General features: G+C 43.0%; 1 protein-coding gene across 5 annotated transcripts in view; it reads left to right on the forward strand.

Annotated features, from left to right (window-relative positions):
- LOC137380008 (acylamino-acid-releasing enzyme-like) overlaps positions 1-20,094 on the forward strand; it is a 97,663-nt gene that overhangs the window by 40,074 nt on the left and 37,495 nt on the right. For all 5 annotated transcript variants that reach the window (XM_068051483.1, XM_068051479.1, XM_068051480.1 and 2 more), the window contains exons 4-8: positions 6,658-6,748; positions 7,377-7,452; positions 13,428-13,585; positions 15,837-15,974; positions 17,740-17,831. In XM_068051483.1, the coding sequence (XP_067907584.1) occupies positions 6,658-6,748; positions 7,377-7,452; positions 13,428-13,585; positions 15,837-15,974; positions 17,740-17,831 (555 nt within the window). The remainder of the gene's footprint in view (positions 1-6,657; positions 6,749-7,376; positions 7,453-13,427; positions 13,586-15,836; positions 15,975-17,739; positions 17,832-20,094) is intronic.

The following is a 20,094-nucleotide window of genomic DNA, read 5'->3' on the forward strand; positions in this document are numbered from 1 at the left end:
AGCAAATGTCCCAAACCTTGGCACCAGGCAGGCAACACAGCCTTCTGGACTCTCGCTCTTTGTTGCAGAGAACAGTGTCAATCCCCCTCACTATACTGTCCCCTGCTACCACTACTTTCCTTTTTGCTCCCCCCCGCACTTGAACGGCTTCCTGCACCATGGTGCCATGATCAGTCTGCTCATCCACACTACAGCCTTCGCTCTTGTCCATACAAGCTGCAAGAACCTCAGACTTCTTGCTCAATTGCAAGGGCTGAGACTCCTCCACTCCCACTGAAAGGCACCATAATCAGCAATGAGATGAGTCTGTTTTGGTGCTTTTGTTGGAGGAATAAATATTAGCCAGGCATAGAGTTACGACTGGGTGAGGAAGGGCTCTCGGGCTCCCCTCTGGCCCCTTTCCTGAATTGACCGTAACAGGGTTTAACTTTTAAAACAGTGCTTTTAGCTTCACCTCAGTGAGTCCTTGCTCACTGTTCTCTAACTGTAATTGTAAATGAACCAATCAGACAGGCTTTCTTAGGTTTAAACAAGAAAGGTGTAAGTTTATTAGCCTTAATACTCTAACTCAGTTAAAGTTACTAAAAATATACAATGCAACCACGCTAGCAAGCATATGCGATAAACACACACTCAAATAGATACAGAGGGGGAAAAAGAATTAAGGGGGGGTTTGGAGTAGTAAATGGAATTCAGTTACTGTTTGTGATGTAGATGTAAAATCTTTGATTTAAGTCTTGCAGTTCTCGTTGGGGCCCAGTGCACACTTTCAAGCTTGTTTCGCTAGTACCAGAAGGCTTCAGAAGTCCTCTTAAGCTGCTTCCATGGGTTCCTAGACATTTACTGGAAAGAGAAAGTGAGAGAGCGATGCTTTCATCTTGAAGTTCAATTGCAGTCTGCCCCAAACCTTTCTGTGAGGCACAATTTAATCAATTTCCAGGTTGGACAACAGATTAGTCATGTGACCAGCTCCTTCTTTGAAACAGCATCGCCTGCGAGGGTCGTTGATTCTTCAAAGCTTATTTGACACACTCTGTTGGTGGGGGGGGGGGGAATGCTGGCTCTTACACAGACAATGGCTCGCAATGTCTTTTAATCATCACTGTTGCCCAGCCCAATCTTGCTAATTGAATCAGGAAGCACTTCTATAGTCTCTCTATTCAACTGTCTCGCAGAATGCAAATGTGCAGCCATGCTTTCAGCCGTTCAGCTCTGTGGTCTTTTTAACCAAGTTATGTTCCGTGTCCAGTAAAAATTCAAATAGTGTTCCACATGATCAAATTGATATGTTTCCATTTGGCAGGTGTGGTTTCACCACACATAGGAATCCAGGAACAGGAGTAGACCATTTATTCCCTTGAGCCTGTTCCACCATTCAATAAGATCATGGTTGATGTACATCCCAACTTCATCCACCTGCCTTGGTTCCATATCCCTTAATACCCTTAGCTAGCAAAAGAACAAAGAACAGTACAGCACAGGAACAGGCCATTCGGCCCTCCAAGCATGCGCCGATCTTGATGCCTGCCGAAACTAACACCTTCTGCACTTCTGGGGCCCATATCCCTCTATTCCCTTCCTATTTATATATTTGTCAAGATGTCTCTTAAACGTCGCTATTGTATCTGCTGCCACCACCTCACCTGGCAGCAAGTTCCAGGCGCTCACCACCCTCTGTGTAAAAAAAAAACTTGCCTCGCACATCCCCTCTAAACTTTGCCCCTCGCACCTTAAACCTATGTTCCCTAGTAACTGACTCTTCCACCCTGGGAAAAAGCTTCTGACTATCCACTCTGTCCATGCCGGTCATAACTTTGTAAACCTCTATCATGTTGCCCCTCCACCTCCGTCGTTCCAGTGAAAACAACCCGAGTTTTTCCAACCTCTCCTCATAGCTAATGCCCTCCAGACCAGGTAACATCCTGGTAAACCTCCTCTGTACCCTCTCCAAAGCCTCCACGTCCTTCTGGTAGTGTGGCGACCAGAATTGCACGCAATATTCTAAGTGTGGCCCAACTAAGGTTCTGTACAGCTGCAACATGACTTGCCAATTTTTATACTCTATGCCCCGACCGATGAAGGCAAGCATGCCGAATGCCTTCTTGACTACCTCATCCACCTGCGTTGCCATTTTCAGTGACCTGTGGACCTGTATGCCCAGATCTCTCTGCCTGTCAAGGGTTCTGCCATTTACTGTATACCTCCCACCTGCATTAGACCTTCCAAAATGCATTACCTCACATTTGTCCAGATTAAACTCCATCTGCCATTTCTCCGCCCAAGCCTCCAACCGATCTATATCCTGCTGTATCCTCTGACAATCCTCATCATTATCCGCAACTCCACCAATCTTTGTGTCATCCGCAAACTTACTAATCAGGCCAGCTACATTTTCCTCCAAATCATTTATATATACTACAAAGAGCAAAGGTCCCAGCACTGATCCCTGCGGAACACCACTAGTCACATCCCTCCGTTCAGAAAAACACCCATCCACTGTTGCCCTCTGTCTTCTGTGACCGAGCCAGTTCTGTATCCATCTTGCCAGCTCGCCTCTGATCCCGTGTGAGTTCACCTTTTGCACCAGTCTGCCATGCGGGACCTTGTCAAAGGCTTTACTAAAGTCCATATAGACACCATCCACCGCCCTTCCCTCATCAATCATCTTCGTCACTTCCTCAAACTACTCAATCAAATTAGTAAGACACGACCTCCCCTTCACAAAACCATGCTGTCTCTCGCTAATAAGTTCGTTTGTTTCCAAATGGGAGTAAATCCTATCCCGAAGAATCCTCTCTAATAGTTTCCCTACCACTGACGTAAGGCTCACCGGCCTATAATTTCCTGGATTATCCTTGCCACCCTTCTTAAACAAAGTAACAACATTGGCTATTCTCCAGTCCTCTGGGACCTCACCTGTAGCCAATGAGGATGCAAAGATTTCTGTCAAGGCCCCAGCAATTTCTTCCCTTGCCTCCCTCAGTATTCTGGGGTAGATCCCATCAGGCCCTGGGTACTTATCCACCTTAATGCTTTGCAAGACACCCAACACCACCTCCTTTTTGATAATGAGATGACTGAGACTATGTGCACTCCCTTCCCTAGGCTCATCATCCACCAATTCCTTCTCCTTGGTGAATACTGATGCAAAGTACTCATTTAGCACCTCGCCCATGTCCTCTGGCTCCACGCATAGATTCCCATCTCTGTCCTTGAGTGGGCCAACCCTTTCCCTGGTTACCCTCTTGCTCTTTATATATGTGTCTAAAAGGCCTTGGGATTTTCCTTAATCCTGTTTGCCAATGACTTTTCACGACCCCCTTTAGCCCTCCTAACTCCTTGCTTAAGTTCCTTCCTACTGTCTTTATATTCCTCCAGTGCTTCATCTGTTCCTAGCCTTCCAGCCCTTACAAATGCTTCCTTTTTCTTTTTGACTAGGCTCACAATATCCCGTGTTATCCAAGCTTCCCGAAACTTGCCAAACTTGTCTTTCTTCCTCACAGGAACATGCTGGTCCTGGATTCTAATCAGCTGACGTTTGAAAGACTCCCACATGTCAGATGTTGATTTACCCTCAAACAGCCACCCCCAATCTAAATTCTTCAGTTCCTGCCTAATATTGTTATAATTAGCCTTCCCCTAATTTAGCACCTTCACCCGAGGACTACTCTTATCCTTATCCACAAGTACCTTAAAACTTATGGAATTATGGTCACTGCTCCCGAAATGCTCCCCCACTGAAACTTTGACCACCTGGCCGGGCTCATTCCCCAATACCAGGTCCAGAATGGCCCCATCCCTAGTTGGACTATCTACATACTGTTTCGAGAAGCCCTCCTGGATGCTCCTCACAAATTCTGCCTCATCCAAGCCCCTAGCACTAAGTGAGTCCCAGTCAATATTGGGGAAGTTAAAATCACCCACCACTACAACCCTGTTACCTTTACATCTTTGCAAAAACTGTCTACATATCTGCTCCTCTACCTCCCACTGGCTGTTGGGAGGCCTGTAGTAAACCCCCAACATCGTGACTGCACGCTTCCTATTCCTGAGCTCCACCCATATTGCCTCGCTGCACGACCCATCCGAGGTGTCCTCCCGCTGTACAGCTGTGATATTCTCCTGAACAAGTAATGCAACACCCCCACCCCTTTTACATCCCCCTCTATCCCGTCTGAAGCTTCTAAAGCCTGGAACATTTAGCTGCCAATCCTGCCCTTCCCTCAACCAAGTCTCTGTAAAAGCAACAACATCATATTTCCAAGTACTAATCCAAGCTCTAAGTTCATCTGCCTTACCTGTTATACTTCTCGCATTGAAACAAATGCACTTCAGACCACCAGTCCCGCTATGCTCAGCAACATCTCCCTGCCTGCTCTTCCTCTTAGTCCTACTGGCCTTATTTACTATGTCGTCCTCATTTACTTCACTAGCTGTCCTACTGCTCTGGTTCCCACCCCCCTGCCACACTAGTTTAAACCTTCCCGAGTGACGCTAGCAAACCTTGCAGCCAGGATATTAGTGCCCTTCCAGTTTAGATGCAACCTGTCCTCCTTGTACAGGTCTCATCTGTCCCTGAAGAGAGCCCAATGGTCCAGATATCTGAAACCCTCCCTTCTACACCAGCTGCTCAACCACGTGTTTAGCTGCACTATCTTCCTATTTCTAGCCTCACTGGCACGTGGCACAGGGAGTAATCCAGAGATTACAACCGTAGAGGTCCTGTTTTTTAACTTACTACCTAACTTCCTCAAATTCCCCTACAGGACCTCGTCACTCTTCCTGCCTATGTCATTGGTACCTATGTGCACCACAACTGGCTGTTCACCCTACCCCTTCAGAATGCCCCCTGTCCGTTCAGAGACATCCTTGACCCTGGCACCAGAGATGCAACATACCTTCCTGGAGTCTCTTTCATGTCCACAGAAGCGCCTATCTGTGCCCCTGACTATAGAGTCCCCTATACTATTGCTCTTCTGCGCTTTGTCCCTCCTTGCTGAACAACAGTGCCAACCGTGGTGCCACTGCTCTGGCTGCTGCTGTTTTCCCCTGATAGGCCATCCCCCCCAACAGTATCCAAAACGGTATACTTGTTAGAGAGGGGGATAGCCACAGGGGATTCCTGCACTGACTGCCTGCCCCTTCTAGTAGTCACCCATCTATCTGCCTGCACTTTGTGTGTAACCACTTCTCTAAAACTCCTGTCTGTGACGCTTTCCGCCACCTGCATGCTCCTAAGTGCATCCAGTTGCCGCTCCAACTGATCCATGCGGTCTGTGAGGAGCTGCAACTGGGTACACTTCCTGCAGATGTAGTTGCCTGGAACGCTGGAAGCGTCACGGACTTCCCACATCTCACAAATGAAGCACTTCACCCCTCTAACTGTCATTTCTATCACTAATTAGTTAATTGATATAAAATAATAAATACTTATTAAATCCTTACTAAATTATGATGCACTTCACTATGTGGTCCCTGGTGCCAGATTTCTACAATAAATATTAAATGCCGTCTAAATACAGTAATCTCCTCCCTCTGGTTTAGTTACTCTACTTATTAATTAGTTAATTAGTGTTTTAATCAATTTTTATCAGTTTTATTTTCAAATTCGGTACAGATTCCCTACCAGCCAATCAGGTCACAGCTTTCCTGTGACGTCACTTTTTCAGTTTTTTTTTCTCACCCTGCCGAAGCTGCCGAATCGCTAGGTAAGTACTTTATACTGAAACTTACCTTCCCAGCTGCCCCCTGGCTCTCACACTCACTGCTACCGCTGTTCAAAAAGAAGCTGCCGAATCGCTAGGTAAGTACTTTATACTGAAACTTATCTTCCCAGCTGCCCCTGGCTCGCGCAGTCAGTGCTACCGCTGATCAAAAAGTCTATCAACTTTACATCTGGAGAGCTAGAATGCAAAGGGGAGGACATTTTGCTATAACTATACAAATCCCTGCTTAGATGACATCTGAAGTATTGTGTACAGTTCTGAGCACTACACCTTAGAAAAAAGATATTGACCTTGGAAGGTGGGCAGTGCATTTTCACTAGAATGTTACCAGGGCTCCAAGGGAGATTACGTAAACGAGATTTGTATTCCCTGGAATATAAAGGTTCAGAGGTTTTTAGGATTTTGAAAGGAATTCCTCGGGTAGATAGAGAGAAACTTTTTCTGCTGGTGCAGGAGTCTCGGACAAGTGAACATCACCTTAAAATCAGAACCAGACCATTCAAGAATTCAGCTCTTCACACAAAGGATAGTAGAAATGTGGAACACTCTCCCACAAAAAAGTAAATGCTAGCTCAATTAATAATTTTAAATCTGAGATTGATAGATTTTTGCTTGCTCAGGGTATTAAGGGATATGGAGCCAAGGCAGGTGGATGAAGTTGGGATGTGCGTCAACCATGATCTTGCTGAATGGTGGAACAGGCTCAAGGGGCTGAATGGAACTCAGGAACTCTTCCTGAGTTCCTATGCCTGGCTAATGTTTATCCCTGCACCAAAACAGACTCATCTCATTGGTGTTTATGGTGCCTTGCAGTGTTCACGTGTATAACAAATAGTAACTGCAGTCTACATAATTGATGAGCTGTAAGATGTTTTGGGACATACTGAGGTTGTGAAATGTGCTGTATAATTACAAGTTCTTTCTTCTGTAGGCTATTGAGCAGAGAGTCTCCCTCTGGATTTTTGAAGGCTGTTCTCCGGGACCACACCAACAAGAAGGGAGAGGAGAAACAATTTCTGGAGGTAAGTTTGTAATTGCAAATTATTGTTTGATTTAAAGCTGATTGTGCTGCAACATTTACTTCCTAAAAACTCTAAAACTGAACATAGGCCATTGCTGCCTTTTTGACAAGGAACCAAGAGTGAAAACCTTCTCACATGTATTTGTTACTGCAGTAAATGTGTTCTTCAAACCATCTTTGCTTAATGTGTGTCCTTCAAACATTTCCTAGCTGAAATTCTGTTGTGAGACTCCACATTGCAGACAAGGTCCTGTATGGAGCCAATGCAAAGTGGAAAATGATGGGTGTGCTTTCTGCCATTCTCCATCCATTGAAATCAGTTTTCTCAATCGTTTTCAGATATTCCTTTGTCAAAGGTGTGAAACTTCACAAAATTTACCCTCTAATGTTCTCTGAAACTTTCAGTGAAATTATTACCTCATGACTATTCCTGGGTAGCTTTTGCTCTATTATTTTTGTAAGGTTTTATAAACCAGTGTTTAACTATAGAAATTGTTATCACCTTTTAATGTACTAATTTTGGATTTGATATTAAATTTATCACTAATTATCAAGCTTCTGTGAGTATCATCATGTCTGTACTTATACTTCATTGTCTGTACACTTATACTGATTGATCCTATCCGCAGATCTGGAACAAAAACTCCAAGGAGAAGAGTATAAACCTGACTGCACTTGATAAGCATGGCAAGGTGTATGAAGACGGTATGACTTTAGTTGGAAGCAAACATTATTTATTCAGAAAGTCAATGTTTAGCTCTATCTTTTTTTTTTATTAAGACCAGCAGTATCTCGTTTTTGCATGTGGAAAGATTTGGGAAATTGAATTTTTTTCTCCCGCTAAATTCAGCAAAAGCAGATGATAACAGGCAGAGGTTTCGCTTTGGCTATTAAAAACCGTAGGTATAACTTTTGAAAAATGGAGAGAGGAAGTAAGAGCAATCGCCCAATTTTTTTTTTTACGATGAACATCCAGTGTGCATTCTCTTACACCTGGTGTCCCCAACAGTCAAAAAGTATTCTACATAAAATTCCCCCTTCCCAAAACGAAATGTAGGTTTTGGCGTAAACCAGTCCAGGAATGGGGACCCATGCTATGCAAGATTCAATATCAGCATGAAATATTTAAGGTGCATTAGCCCTCATTACAATTGTAACTTATTTTTTTCTCCAGGCCCATTTGAATTCTAGTTTCAGAAATATGAAGTTTAAAACTGCACTGGTCATGAGGTGATGTGATATATATTTAATGCAGAATCTTATCAATATTTTGGCAGCTGACATCAATGTTGAAATTCATTCATTTTTAATAACACTTTTGTTGTGAATATTTTGCCCACAGTGTTAGTGTTGCAGAATGGAACAGGCATCAAATATTCCCAGGTTATGTTTCCCATGTTTTAACTTTGTATGATCACTTCCCCATTGCCTACATCAGAGGTGCCAGAACAGTGGTTGCAGAGTCGCACATGACCCCCTGAACCCTGGTAATCTGGCCCTCTAAGCCCAGGCTGCTCAGTCCTATTTACACATTTCTTATTTGCTATGTTTGAATTTTTTGGGCCTGGAGATTTTGAAAGGACTTTTTTTTAAACACTGTTGCTTCATTGGTAGATGAAACTGAAATCAAAACACCAGGATCTTTCAGTGTAAGCAACTTGATGAAAGCTAATGGAAACATGGATGTAAAATTTATAATATAAACAAAGTGCTGGAAATACTCAGCAGGTCTGGCAGCATTTGTGGAGAGAGAAGCAGAGTTCAAGTTTCAGGTCTGTGACCTTTCATCAGATTTCCAACAGCCGCAGTATTTTGCTTTTACTTTAATATAAAATTTATATGTGGCCCCAGACTCTGGGGGCAATATTTTAACTGGCAACGTGAGGGGTTGTTTCAGGTGCAAGTTGGTGAGTTAATTCCCCAAAAAGGACTGCATTTCGGAAACCTGACATGATCCTGCTCAGTTCCGGCTTTTACCAGGACACATTCGGAGATGTACAGGAATACCCCATGAAGATTTTGGGTCTCTAATTTAAATATGCTAAAAGGCAATTAATTCAAACTTCAGCTCTGCATTCTGATTTTGACAGCCAGCACACAGGTTTCCTAAGCTGTCTGTCAACAAGGCAAGAGCACAACGGGGATTCTTTGCTCTGTGAAATTGACAGGCTGGAAAGCCTTTAAAGATTAAAACTGCACAGCTGCTTCCCTGCCTATGTGAAAGGTTTATGTTCACAGTATTTCTGAGTGAGCTTTCAATGCTTTACAGGTGATTTCCAACATTTTGGAAGTCATTTCTGCTATCTTGGTCTTTACTCACCTTGATCTGCACTTCCCTGCTGTTCGCCATACTGTAGCTTGGGAGTAGATTATGCAACTCTACCTTGAGCCTCCCTTGATGAGGAACAAGAGGAGCAGCAATGCCAGCACCAGGAGCAGCAACAACTGTCCTGTCCTCTCCTCAGCCTTATGCCGCTTCATAAGACAGAAGGGATGGACACAGAACTGTAGCTTGAAGGAGGTTGTGCCCCCAGCACAGTGTATTCAGGCAAAGGATCAGCTTTCACAAACTCAGGAGGTTCAGGCTTTCACACAGGTCACTGCTGACATCCGCAGCCTCCTGAAACGAGACCCAATGGGCCAGGTGGGCATGCATTGCCAGTGGCCATCAAGGTCACCACAGCTCTGAATGTTTTTCTCTCTGGCTCCTTCTAGGGATTTGCTGGTGGCATCCACAAGTGCATCTGCTGCTTACAAGTGCATCTCCCAGGTGACCAACACCATGATTGCCAGGGCTGCCACTTACTTTCACTTAGCTACCAATCAGGACAGTCAGAACCAGAGGGCTGTGGCATTTGCTGCAGTGGCAGGATTCCCACAGGTACAAGGAGTCACAGGCTCCACACATGTGGCAATCAAGGCACACTCAGATCAACCAGCAGTTTTTGTCATTTGAAAGGGATTCCGTTCCATCAATGTTCAGCTAGTATGTGACCACTGGAAGTTTTTCAAGCATGTCTGTGCAAAATATCCTCGATGCTGCTGTTATGCCTTCATTCCGCAGTAGTCATGTCTCCCACAGGTCTTCACACCTCCAAGCAGAGTCAGCAGGTGGCTCTTTGGAGACCAGCGCTACCCTCTAAGGACCTTGTTGATGACAGCAGTAAGGAACGCTGCCACTGATGCAGAGGAAAGATACAACCAGAGTCACATGAGCCCAAAGGCACTCATAAAGCAAATCATTGAAGATGCAATTCAGGTGCCTGGACAAATCTGGGCACCCTTCAGTATGCACCAGCAAGGGTGTCCAGAATGGTAGTGGTCTGTTGTACCTTGCACAACATTGCACTGCAGAGAGGACAAGCTGCAGGAGGAGGAAGGTGAGGACTGCTCTGCATCCACAGAGCAGGAGCCAGGGTGCCTGTGTCCACTCACCTTGCTGCCAGATAACCCCGCAACAGACTCATCAAGCCACAGTTCAGATAACACGAATGTGTGAAGCAGAACAATTGAGTCCACTGCCCCCACCCCCCTATGCCTACTCCCCCATCCCTAGCAACACAAATCATTGCCACAGTCAGAAATCCCTCCACTCATTCACATCCTTGTCTTCCACTCTGGTCAGACTATTCTCCTCAAGGCTAATGTCTGTTTAGAAGGTGGGAGGCAACAATGGAGATGACTGGACAATGGAGACTTGAAATAAAGTGCTTGATTCATTTACATTTCACTATGACTAACAGTGATATTTTTATAATCATGCAAGTGAATCCCCTTGTGCAACTAAAAAGTATTTTCCTTTTCTTATTCTACATAGTGCTACCCCTGTGGCTTCAGCAGAGCTCGATGCAGGCTGCTCGTTTCCCGCACTTTCAGTTGCTGTTCAAGAATAGTCCACTTCATGCGTGACCCCTGAGGCTCAGCACCTGCGTCAAGCTGAACAGAGCTTGGAGTGTCCTTTGCCCTACAACAGGGACTCGCCACTGCTGTCCCTCTCTCCAGCTGAGATGCCAGTGGCGGATGCCCTCTGGGTTTTGGGGCCCATTAGGGCTCCGCCAAAGACAGCCCCACCTGCAGTTGTGCAGGAGCAAACTCAGTCATCCGTGCAGGAGACAGAATTTGGGGCTCTGACTGAGGCAGAGGTGGACGTGGAGATGAGGGGAAAGGATGAGAATTGGGAGGGCCGAGCAGAGTCCCCATTTCCACGTGCCCTTTATCCATCTTCCCTCTCATAGCACACCCACACTTCCCTTCTAGCCAAGAGTTGGAGAGTGTTTTGTTACAACTCAGTGAGGCTCTGAACAGTCAAGGTGAGACTTTCTTCCATCCTATTTAAAGTTACAGACTGTGCAGGCCTGTGGCAAGGGCAAGCATGCACTCGGTTGCCTGCCGCATCTGATGCTCCATGCAGGTGGCCACTCTTTCCATTATGATAGACATAAGACCAAAGGCCTGAAATGACATAGCACTCGTGTTTGAGACAGACTCCTCCAGTCTCTTTCCAAGCGTGCACAGTGCTTCTGGAAATGTTGCCAGAATCCCTCTCATTTTCTGTTGCTGCTCCAGAATAGTCCTCTTTGTGGATGACCCCTGACACTTGGCACCTGGGTCAAGGTGAGTAGAGCTTGGAGTGTCTGTCCCTGTTTCCAGCTCCTGTTCCTGCTCACATGTGATGTACACCACACCATGGGACAACCTAGGAATTTCCCTTGGAGGTGTGTGTATCTCAGTTGATGGAAGGTGCACATGAGTGATGTGAAGATGCTTCCTCAGAGTGTGCAAGCTCCTCTGACGACTCCTCAGCCTCTTCCTGCTCCAGCACTTGTTGATGCGTGAAGGACCTATGAAAGATATGAATTAGAACTGACACGGGGAAAGGATCAAAAGTCAACATTGTGCAAATGTTCAGATTTCAGTTAGTGGTGATAGCACTTCAACATGGGTGGTTGTTATGTGCGAAGTGGCATTGTGATTTTTAATTATGTCACCAGGTATGTGGGAGACCCCCATCTCTCCATCACACATGGCCATGCACACCTCAACCCTGCTGATCTCCAAGGCCTCCTTGTCCTTTTCAGTCAGGGTAGCTATCATTAGAGTGCCAGCCCCAGTTCTGTTTCTCTCTAGAGTTCTACACTCTCTTCTGCTTGAGAGAGAAAGCAGAGTTATAAGTGAGAGATGGATTGTGTGGAGAAGATGGAATGACATTTGTGGAGGGTGACTGTGAGGGATGTGTGTGAGATGGCAATAAGATGAGGGTGAATATCAGTGTTGGTTGTTCAGATGGGGATGTGAGAAAGTGCCTCAAGATGGAGGAATGAATGGAGCTGCAAGGTGTGTTTGTCTGAAGAGTGCTGTGCAGGAGAATGCAGGGAATTTGAGTGTGTGGAGTTTCGCACCTAAAAGTGAGATGCCACTCACCTTTCCAGTCCTGATAAGGCCATTGAACCTCTCGTGGCACTGAATCCAAGTTTAAGAGACCACGCTCTTCCTGCCAATTTCCTCGACCCGTCCAGCCATGCCTATTTGGTTTATGAAGCTAGCTTCTTCCTCCCGTCTGTGGGGAACAACACATCTCTGTAGGCCCTCTCAGCCTGCAGCAAAACAAGAGTCAGAGCACAGAGAGCATTCCCAAATTGTGCTTCCATTACTGTCCTTTCTGAAGCCTCTGGAACCAATGTGGAATGCAGCCAATCTGACCCTTCCTGGAGTCCCTTTAATTAGGAATCCTGCTATTGACAGGTGCGGGTTGTTATCACGCCTGCACTTTGTGATTGGTTGGGAACCCGGATGTTGGATGGTAATGCTGTGGGTACGTTGAACAGCCAAAGTAAACCCAACTTCTCTGACAAACGGGTTCCTAACCTGCTAAGAGCAGGTCGGTTTGCTGAAAATTCTGCCCTCTGATGCACACCTGAGGGCAGAATCTTGAAAACTCGTGCCTGCATTAGACATTCTGTGACCTCTTTGAGTGAGATTGCCATTTATTAGCAAATTCTTTTCTTAAGGATTTTCCTTTGTTGTCCATCCCAGTTACATTGATACTTTTTTGAAGTGCTTTGATCGATAATTCTTTTGAATTCTCAAATTGTCTGTTGCTGACACTGTTGGAGGTGCACTCCTGGAATTAGCAGTTTTTTAGTTTTCACTATACCGTGTTTGGATTTGAGAACAAAACCTGCATGCAATGATCTACCAGAAGAGAATCTGTGGCAACCTTTAACAAATAGTAGCGAGCATTTTTGAAAATAGAGACATTTTGTCAAAGCTTTTCGTCTTGCATTCATCAGGACAGTTTGCTAGAATACCAATGTAAGAGAAAGCAACAAATTTATGCTGTATTGGAAGAGAGTGCTGATTGGTTGCCAAGTGGATTCTGATTGGTAGAGGCGTTGCCATGGAGAATGCACCAGTTCATGGTGATCTGATGAGTGCAAGTCGAGAAGCTTCTACAAAATGTCTCTATTTTCAGCAATACTCAAGTTCTGTTCTACCAAACGACTAAATAGTAGTGACATCATCTATCAGAAAATCAATGCTACAGCAACCTTCTCTTTTATTATATTGGCAGCAAATGCATAATTTTTGGAAGCTTTGGATCTCTTTTCTGTATGTTATGTTCTTTAATGTAAGCATTCTTCTTGTGTTCTTTCTCTTCCCACCCACCCCACCACCACCAGATCAGTTTGGCTGCCTTGTGTGGTCTCACTCCGAGACTCACATTCTGTACATCGCTGAAAAGAAAAGGCCCAAAGTGGAATCCTTCTTCCAAACTAAACCAGAGCTCAGTGTGAATGAGGAGGATGAAGATAGCATCAAACCAGAGAAGCCAGTGAAAGTACAGTACTGTTCTTCTCTCCAGGCACCTCGTTCACCACCCACTGTCACGTGTACAATCCAGGAAGATTAGCATTTAGACAGTATTTCAGTGAAAAGTTTCAGGATTTAAAGAAGTAATTTGCTATGAACATGTCATGTATCATAGCTGTTGGGTGTGAAGATGCTTTTTACACAGAAACTCAACCTGATATTGCTGAAGACTTTTAAAATTGAATACTGAAAGCACTCGTGTCAGGGAGGGAAGGAGCAATGTTCTTGGAGAGGATAGTGGCCAAGGTGGGTGGAGGGGTGTCAGACAGACCAGATGTCCCAAAATAGAGCCTGCTATGGTTAAGATAAAGTTTCAATTTAAGATAGATAGTTGAACAATTTCTGAAGTTTTCCTTTTAAAAAGAAACTGAGAAACTGCATTTCTTTCACTATGTAGACTTAACTCAGATGGTTAGATCTGCTTTGTACTTATCTTTGTAACTTTCAGTTCCTTTTTTCCTTTCTCACCTATCCTCTTCAGCTTCTGAAAGTCATGACTCTCTTGTCTGTTATCCTCTGCTATCTTTTCCTAGTGGCCATTCTTCATGTGCAAGCCTTGCAGGCTATTCAAATGTGGTGGATGCCCAATGTTCTCCTCACCCGACATCCAGATATAGGGCTTGTGGCAGTGATCACAAGATGACAATTGGGAATGGTAACCCAGACGGATTTTTACCCTTCCTAACATAGGTGCTGCATGCCGTAGTGGCACCAGTGCTGCAACCTCAGTTGAGAGTAGCTAACTAAGCACCAACTGCAATTCCGATTAGGACCTTGATGTGTACATAGATCAGCTATTCACTGTCTTCAGGCAGCTTGAGCCACTGGCAGAAACAGTCCCAGTCTAAGCCAGTTAGTCGTTCACCATTTTCTAAACGTTGATCAGTGCAGCGTTAATTGCTTTTAATGGGAGTCCATTCTCCTTGTCTACTACTACATGAGCAGGAATTCTAATCTCAATTGAAACGCCAACCTTGCATCAGTATCCCCTCCTCTGTGGTAGTAACTTAAATTAATTAACCCATTAACATCACTATCTTTTGAAAACATCATTGTTTTGAAATCTGGATCGTGTCCTTTCCCAATCACTTCTCCAGTTTTAAAGGTAAAGTAGCCAATAATGCAGTCAGTTCATAATGTTGCCTCATCAATTAATTATACAAAGTTAAAACAACTTAACTTAGATTTGCAATCAAATCACCTCAAAATAAGAACATAAGAACTAGGAGCAGGAGTAAGTAATTCAGCCCCTCGAGCCTGCTCCACCATTCAATACGATCATGGCTGATCTCATTGTGTACACAAATACAGACATATGATTAATAATCAAAATCAAATTCTGCACTTGAATAGGTGAGTGGGTAGTGTGTCACTAGGAAAGGAACTTATGTGAGCTTATGCGAACCAGTGTGAAAAACAATGGTTTGTCAGACTTTGATAGCAATATATCAGAATTGATTTGATAATGGGAATTGGTAACTCCATATTGATGTGGGATATCAATAACCTGATTTGTTTTGCAATTAAGCAATGTATCACTCCCCAGAAAAGTTATGTTTATATTAGATGCAGGTCTACATATGACAAGATTTTGACAAATCACAGAATTTTACCTGTTGGTTTTTGCTATATAACAGCATGATTTCACTGTGAAGACCATGTATTGTAAACTACACAGCATTCCTATTTAAATATGCATCAGGATTCACTAACCTGCTGAAAACAAAACCCACCAAGTAATGTTGAAGCAAGTAACTCTGGAATCCCTAGAGCTTCATGAGCAATGTTCGACCTAGCTATGGTGCAGGGCTTTATAACCGATCAAATTTTACTTCACCTTCAATTTAATGTATTTTAACATCTGCTTTCATTATTTACTCAAACCATTTGAAAATTACACCAGAAATAATGAATATGTATACTCCAATTTGATATGATATTTGAAGCTTTAAATGAATATAACATTGAAAAATGCCAGATACAATATCAGTTGGAAGGATTGACGATTCTTGTGATATTTGGCATTAGATTACTTGGTTTATTTTTCAATCCTGATGTCTATGTAAAAAAATTGTTTGTTTTAACATACTATTGTTTTAACTATCTTCTGGAAACAGAAATGTTGCAAATGTTAGCTGGCTTTGGGAGGCCCTGCATCCCACTTGAGTCCTGTGCAAAGCTTCAAGTAGTGTTTATATTAATTGATTCTTATCCTTTAGGGGGATCAGTTTGTGTATTGGGAAGACTGGGGAGAAGCTCTGGTGAAGAAGACCACTCCTGTGCTGTGCGTGCTGGATATTGAGAGTACCAACATCTCTGTGCTGGAGGGGATTCCTGAACACCTTTCTCCTGGACAGGTTTGTGCTTTGCATCATATTGCAACTATCGTATGCACTTGAGTAAGTACATTGAATTACTTTCCTCCTGAGTTTACCTCTATCTTTCTAATTATGGTTTGTGTAAGATGACTTAATTTCAGAACCTAACCAAAGTTGTCTCAAAATGCAAATCTTAACAATAAAATCTGGTTTTCTTAGCCCTGGCTAAGTCCAAGTGAAAACTCTTATGATCCGAGATCCAGTATGTTCCCCTCTGTGTGCCCATTCCTGGAGAAAACGCACAAGGTTCAGTATGAATCTTATCAGCTCCTGTTAATTTTTTTACATTTGGCAAAAGTTCACATTTTTCAAAATTTGCGTCGTTAAATTTTGATAACTAATTTCAATATAAAAGTTTTGAATACCTCCAGTATTCACTAGAGTACTGTGCAATGTCAAGATTTTAGCCACATTACAGGTACTTTTGAAGTTGCTGGTATCAGTGAATGCCAAACTACCTCATAGGTGATCTTGCATTGCTTTAATTTTACAACAGCATTAGCCTGCCTAATTTGCTTCAGATGTTAAAAATAAAGATTTGATGGTACCCTCTATTTTTAGTAAATATCTCATCAGCAAACAGACCAGCAAATAGCACTCCATAAATCATTTGTGTATGTGGGCATGGAGTCCTCCTAGTGCAAACTCTGCAGCAGTGCAAATTGATGCTGCAACGACAGCACCGCAAATGATGTCGGTAGCTTTGCAAGTTTAACCTTAGACATTTTTAGATACATTAATTGACACTAGTGTGAATATTTCTTTCCAGTTTTTTTGATGAGTGGGAATATTCTTCAGCTGTCTTAATCCTGCAGTCTGTTAATCTGGATTCAGTCCTGTGAAGAGGTCCAAGAAACTGAGTTTGGTTTTATTGATAGTGGTGCTAGCATGTGCAGGCATGCAATGGAGAAATGAGGACTGACTGCATTAAATTCAGAGGGAAAGAGTTAACTGCATAAACACAATGCAAAAGCGTGTAGTGTACACTTCCACTGATTTGAAACATTCCACATTATCTCAGCACAGTAATTTATCTCCAGGGGAAACAATTTAATTTTATGCTGACTTAAGTGTAAAATACTTTGTAATTATTTATAAAGTAACCATGAGCAAGGAGACCTGCTTTTATTGGGGTTTAACTTCCAAGACTAAAGTATGGTCAATAGTATGGAATTTATTTTAAAACATAAATAATCAGAGTTTCTCCAGAATCTCTGACACACCCAGCACATGAAATCACCAATACTTTTAACAGCCTCACCATCTTGAAATGCCACTTGCCAAGGGCACTTGATAAGTCACGTGGTTTGAGCTGCAGGCTTTTCTGGTGCTAGTATTCTATTATTATGCTTCTGTACTGTGGAGCCAGTCCACCTGATTTTTATATCCACTTTCATTTTGTGACTCACAGCTATAGCAGAAGGCTGGGCCTTAGAAGCTACTAGAATGAGTGGAACTTGCCCAGTAAGGGTAACTGAGTTGGAAGGACAATGAAAGTTAAGATCCAGCCAATTACATTACTTTTACCTGTTACATTTTCACTTTTTTAAGTTTAGTTTTAGTCTGTGATTTAAACATCATATTCTATCACTAAGTTGAAACATTGTTTATCGTGCCTTTTAACCAAATATTCAATCGATCAGACTACTCCTTTCTGACTGCTTACACCCTCCTGAAATGGAAGGGATCTACCTTGTAAAATGCTGCTTTTATCTTTGCTTCACACCTTGTGTTTGTATTTCAGGCATTTTGGGCTCCGAATGACACTGGCATCATATTTGTTGGTTGGGATCATGAGCCTCAACGGTTAGGTCGTGTGTACTGCACCAACAGAAAGTAAGGGAAAACCTCTAACTGCAAATTATGTAAAATCATTCAATTGCCTAGCAATAAAGACATTCTAGTAAGCTACACAGACCAGTGTCTGGTCATTTTCTGATCTTTATTGAGCTTGCTAATCTCTGATGGGACAGCAATTGTGATGCTAGGATTAGCTTGGTGCTCTTAAGAATCAGCTTGGGTTCTTGCTTCTGATTTGCTGTCTAGGGATTCCTGTGGGAAAATGCATGCCTGGCTCAGATGTAGCCCGAGCGGAGTGACCTCCAGTCAAAAATTCACTACCCAGGTTTTCACATGGATAACAAGGCTACTTGGGCAGGAATTTGGAGGGATGGCAGCACCTATGATATTGGATAAATGAATACACGGTTTAAAGTACAATGCTAAAGTGAACATTTGCTGATTTTAGTGTGGAGTATCCCAGCAAAGATGGATGCCTTCAATAAAGGGACGGTGGGGAGGGTGGAGCGGCAAGCAAAACTGTCAAAAAATATGGCAGTATTTTTGTAAGTATATTACCTAAGGGTTTAGACACTTGAAATCTTCATTGTTAAAGTTCAGTTAAACTGCATCTTGAGAATGGAGTTGGTTATTTGATGGCTATATGCAGAAAATAGTTCCAAAGATTCATAATCAGCATGTGAAAGCAATCAAGTATTTTAGGTTACCCAGTTTAATATTGTGTTATATTTCGAAATAACTTGAACGAAATTAAATGGTGAGGTATGTTTTTGTTCATCTGCAATATGAGAATACCAGAAATTAGTAGATTCTACAAAGCTGCAGCTGCATTTTTAAAAATCTATTATTTTATGGTAATGGAACATTTATGACTATTTAGAAATTTTGGTCTAGGCTTTTCACTCATCCATTGCATGGTTTGGTACTGAGTTTGATGCAGCAAGGATGTCGAGAAGTGAAACGTCTAGGTCTTAATGACTAATTTCTATAAAATAAAACTAGCAATTATTTTAATTTTTAGCCACTTCTTATTGCTTAGCTCTCTACCACTCCAGAGATTAAGCATCATATGAACTTGTCTTTTCTAACTTTTCCTCACCTCATGAGTTGGCCCCATTTCTCTGGCAGGGGTGGCGGGTTGAAATGGAGACTGGGCACTGCCCATGTTGTATCACAGCGGCCCCCCCACTTTCCTCTGCCATTTTAACCCTGGGTTTTCGGTAGAGTCTAGGCTGCTGCCATGAACAGGTCTTCATTAATATTGAAATGTCAGCGCCCAAATATGTGATTCATACCCATTTCCTCGGGCCCCTGGCAGCAGTCTGCTACTACGCAATTTCCTGTGCCTGTCAACCATCACATTATCCCTGGCAGCTTTGGGCAGGAGACTGATGTCTGAAATTAAATGAAGTCTGGGAGTTAAAATGGACCACTCCAACACAGTCATTGGAGTTTCTCTATTATCCCAGCCCCATATGTCACACTCTTGCCTCAGGTTAAAATCAGGACTTCAAATTCTGTTTGTTCCTGATATATAAAGTAAATTTAAAAGAAAATTAATGTCTCAGGAGGAGTAAAAGTGAACAGACTAATATTTGGAGAAAGGACCAACCAACCAAAGCTGCACCTGCCACCTAATTGCTCCGTTCTTGTTGCCTCCCACTATTTTGTGCTTTTTTTATTCATTCATGGGATGTGGGCGTCACTTGCTAGGACAACATTTATTGCCCATCCCTAACTGCCCTTGAGAAGGTGTGCACCAGTGGAAATTTTATACTGCATTGAACTGGTTGTATGTTTCCATATGATGGAGGAGAATAGAGCAGTGTCGTGCAGATTTTCAGATTACGCCATAAAAGTCCTGCGACTTTTGCCTGACCCTGCAGATGCTGGAAAACTGAAATAAAAACAGAAAATGCTGAAAATACTCAGCACGTCTGGTAGCATCTGTGGAGAGAGAAAAATAGAGATAACATTTCAGGTTGATGACCTTTCGTCAGAAGTAATCCTAACTCTATAATCCACGAGTGACTTCCCTGTTGCCTTGTTCACAGTTAATCAGAGCAAGTTCCTAAAGGAGAAAAAGGGGCAGGTTTATTAAAAAAATTTTGAGCAATTTATGGGAACCCAGCAGCCAGATTATGTAATCGAATATACTCTTAATTATAGGACAGCAATTATTGAGCGTCATAAATTATGACGCTTTAAACATTGAAAATACTTGTCACAACACTACCTACTGGAGTAACAGGTTTTGCAGGTACTTCGAATGAGTTTCCAATGAAACATGCACAAGACA

The sequence above is a fragment of the Heterodontus francisci genome, chromosome 19 (genome assembly GCF_036365525.1).
Source record: "Heterodontus francisci isolate sHetFra1 chromosome 19, sHetFra1.hap1, whole genome shotgun sequence".
Taxonomy (NCBI): Eukaryota; Metazoa; Chordata; class Chondrichthyes; order Heterodontiformes; family Heterodontidae; genus Heterodontus; species Heterodontus francisci.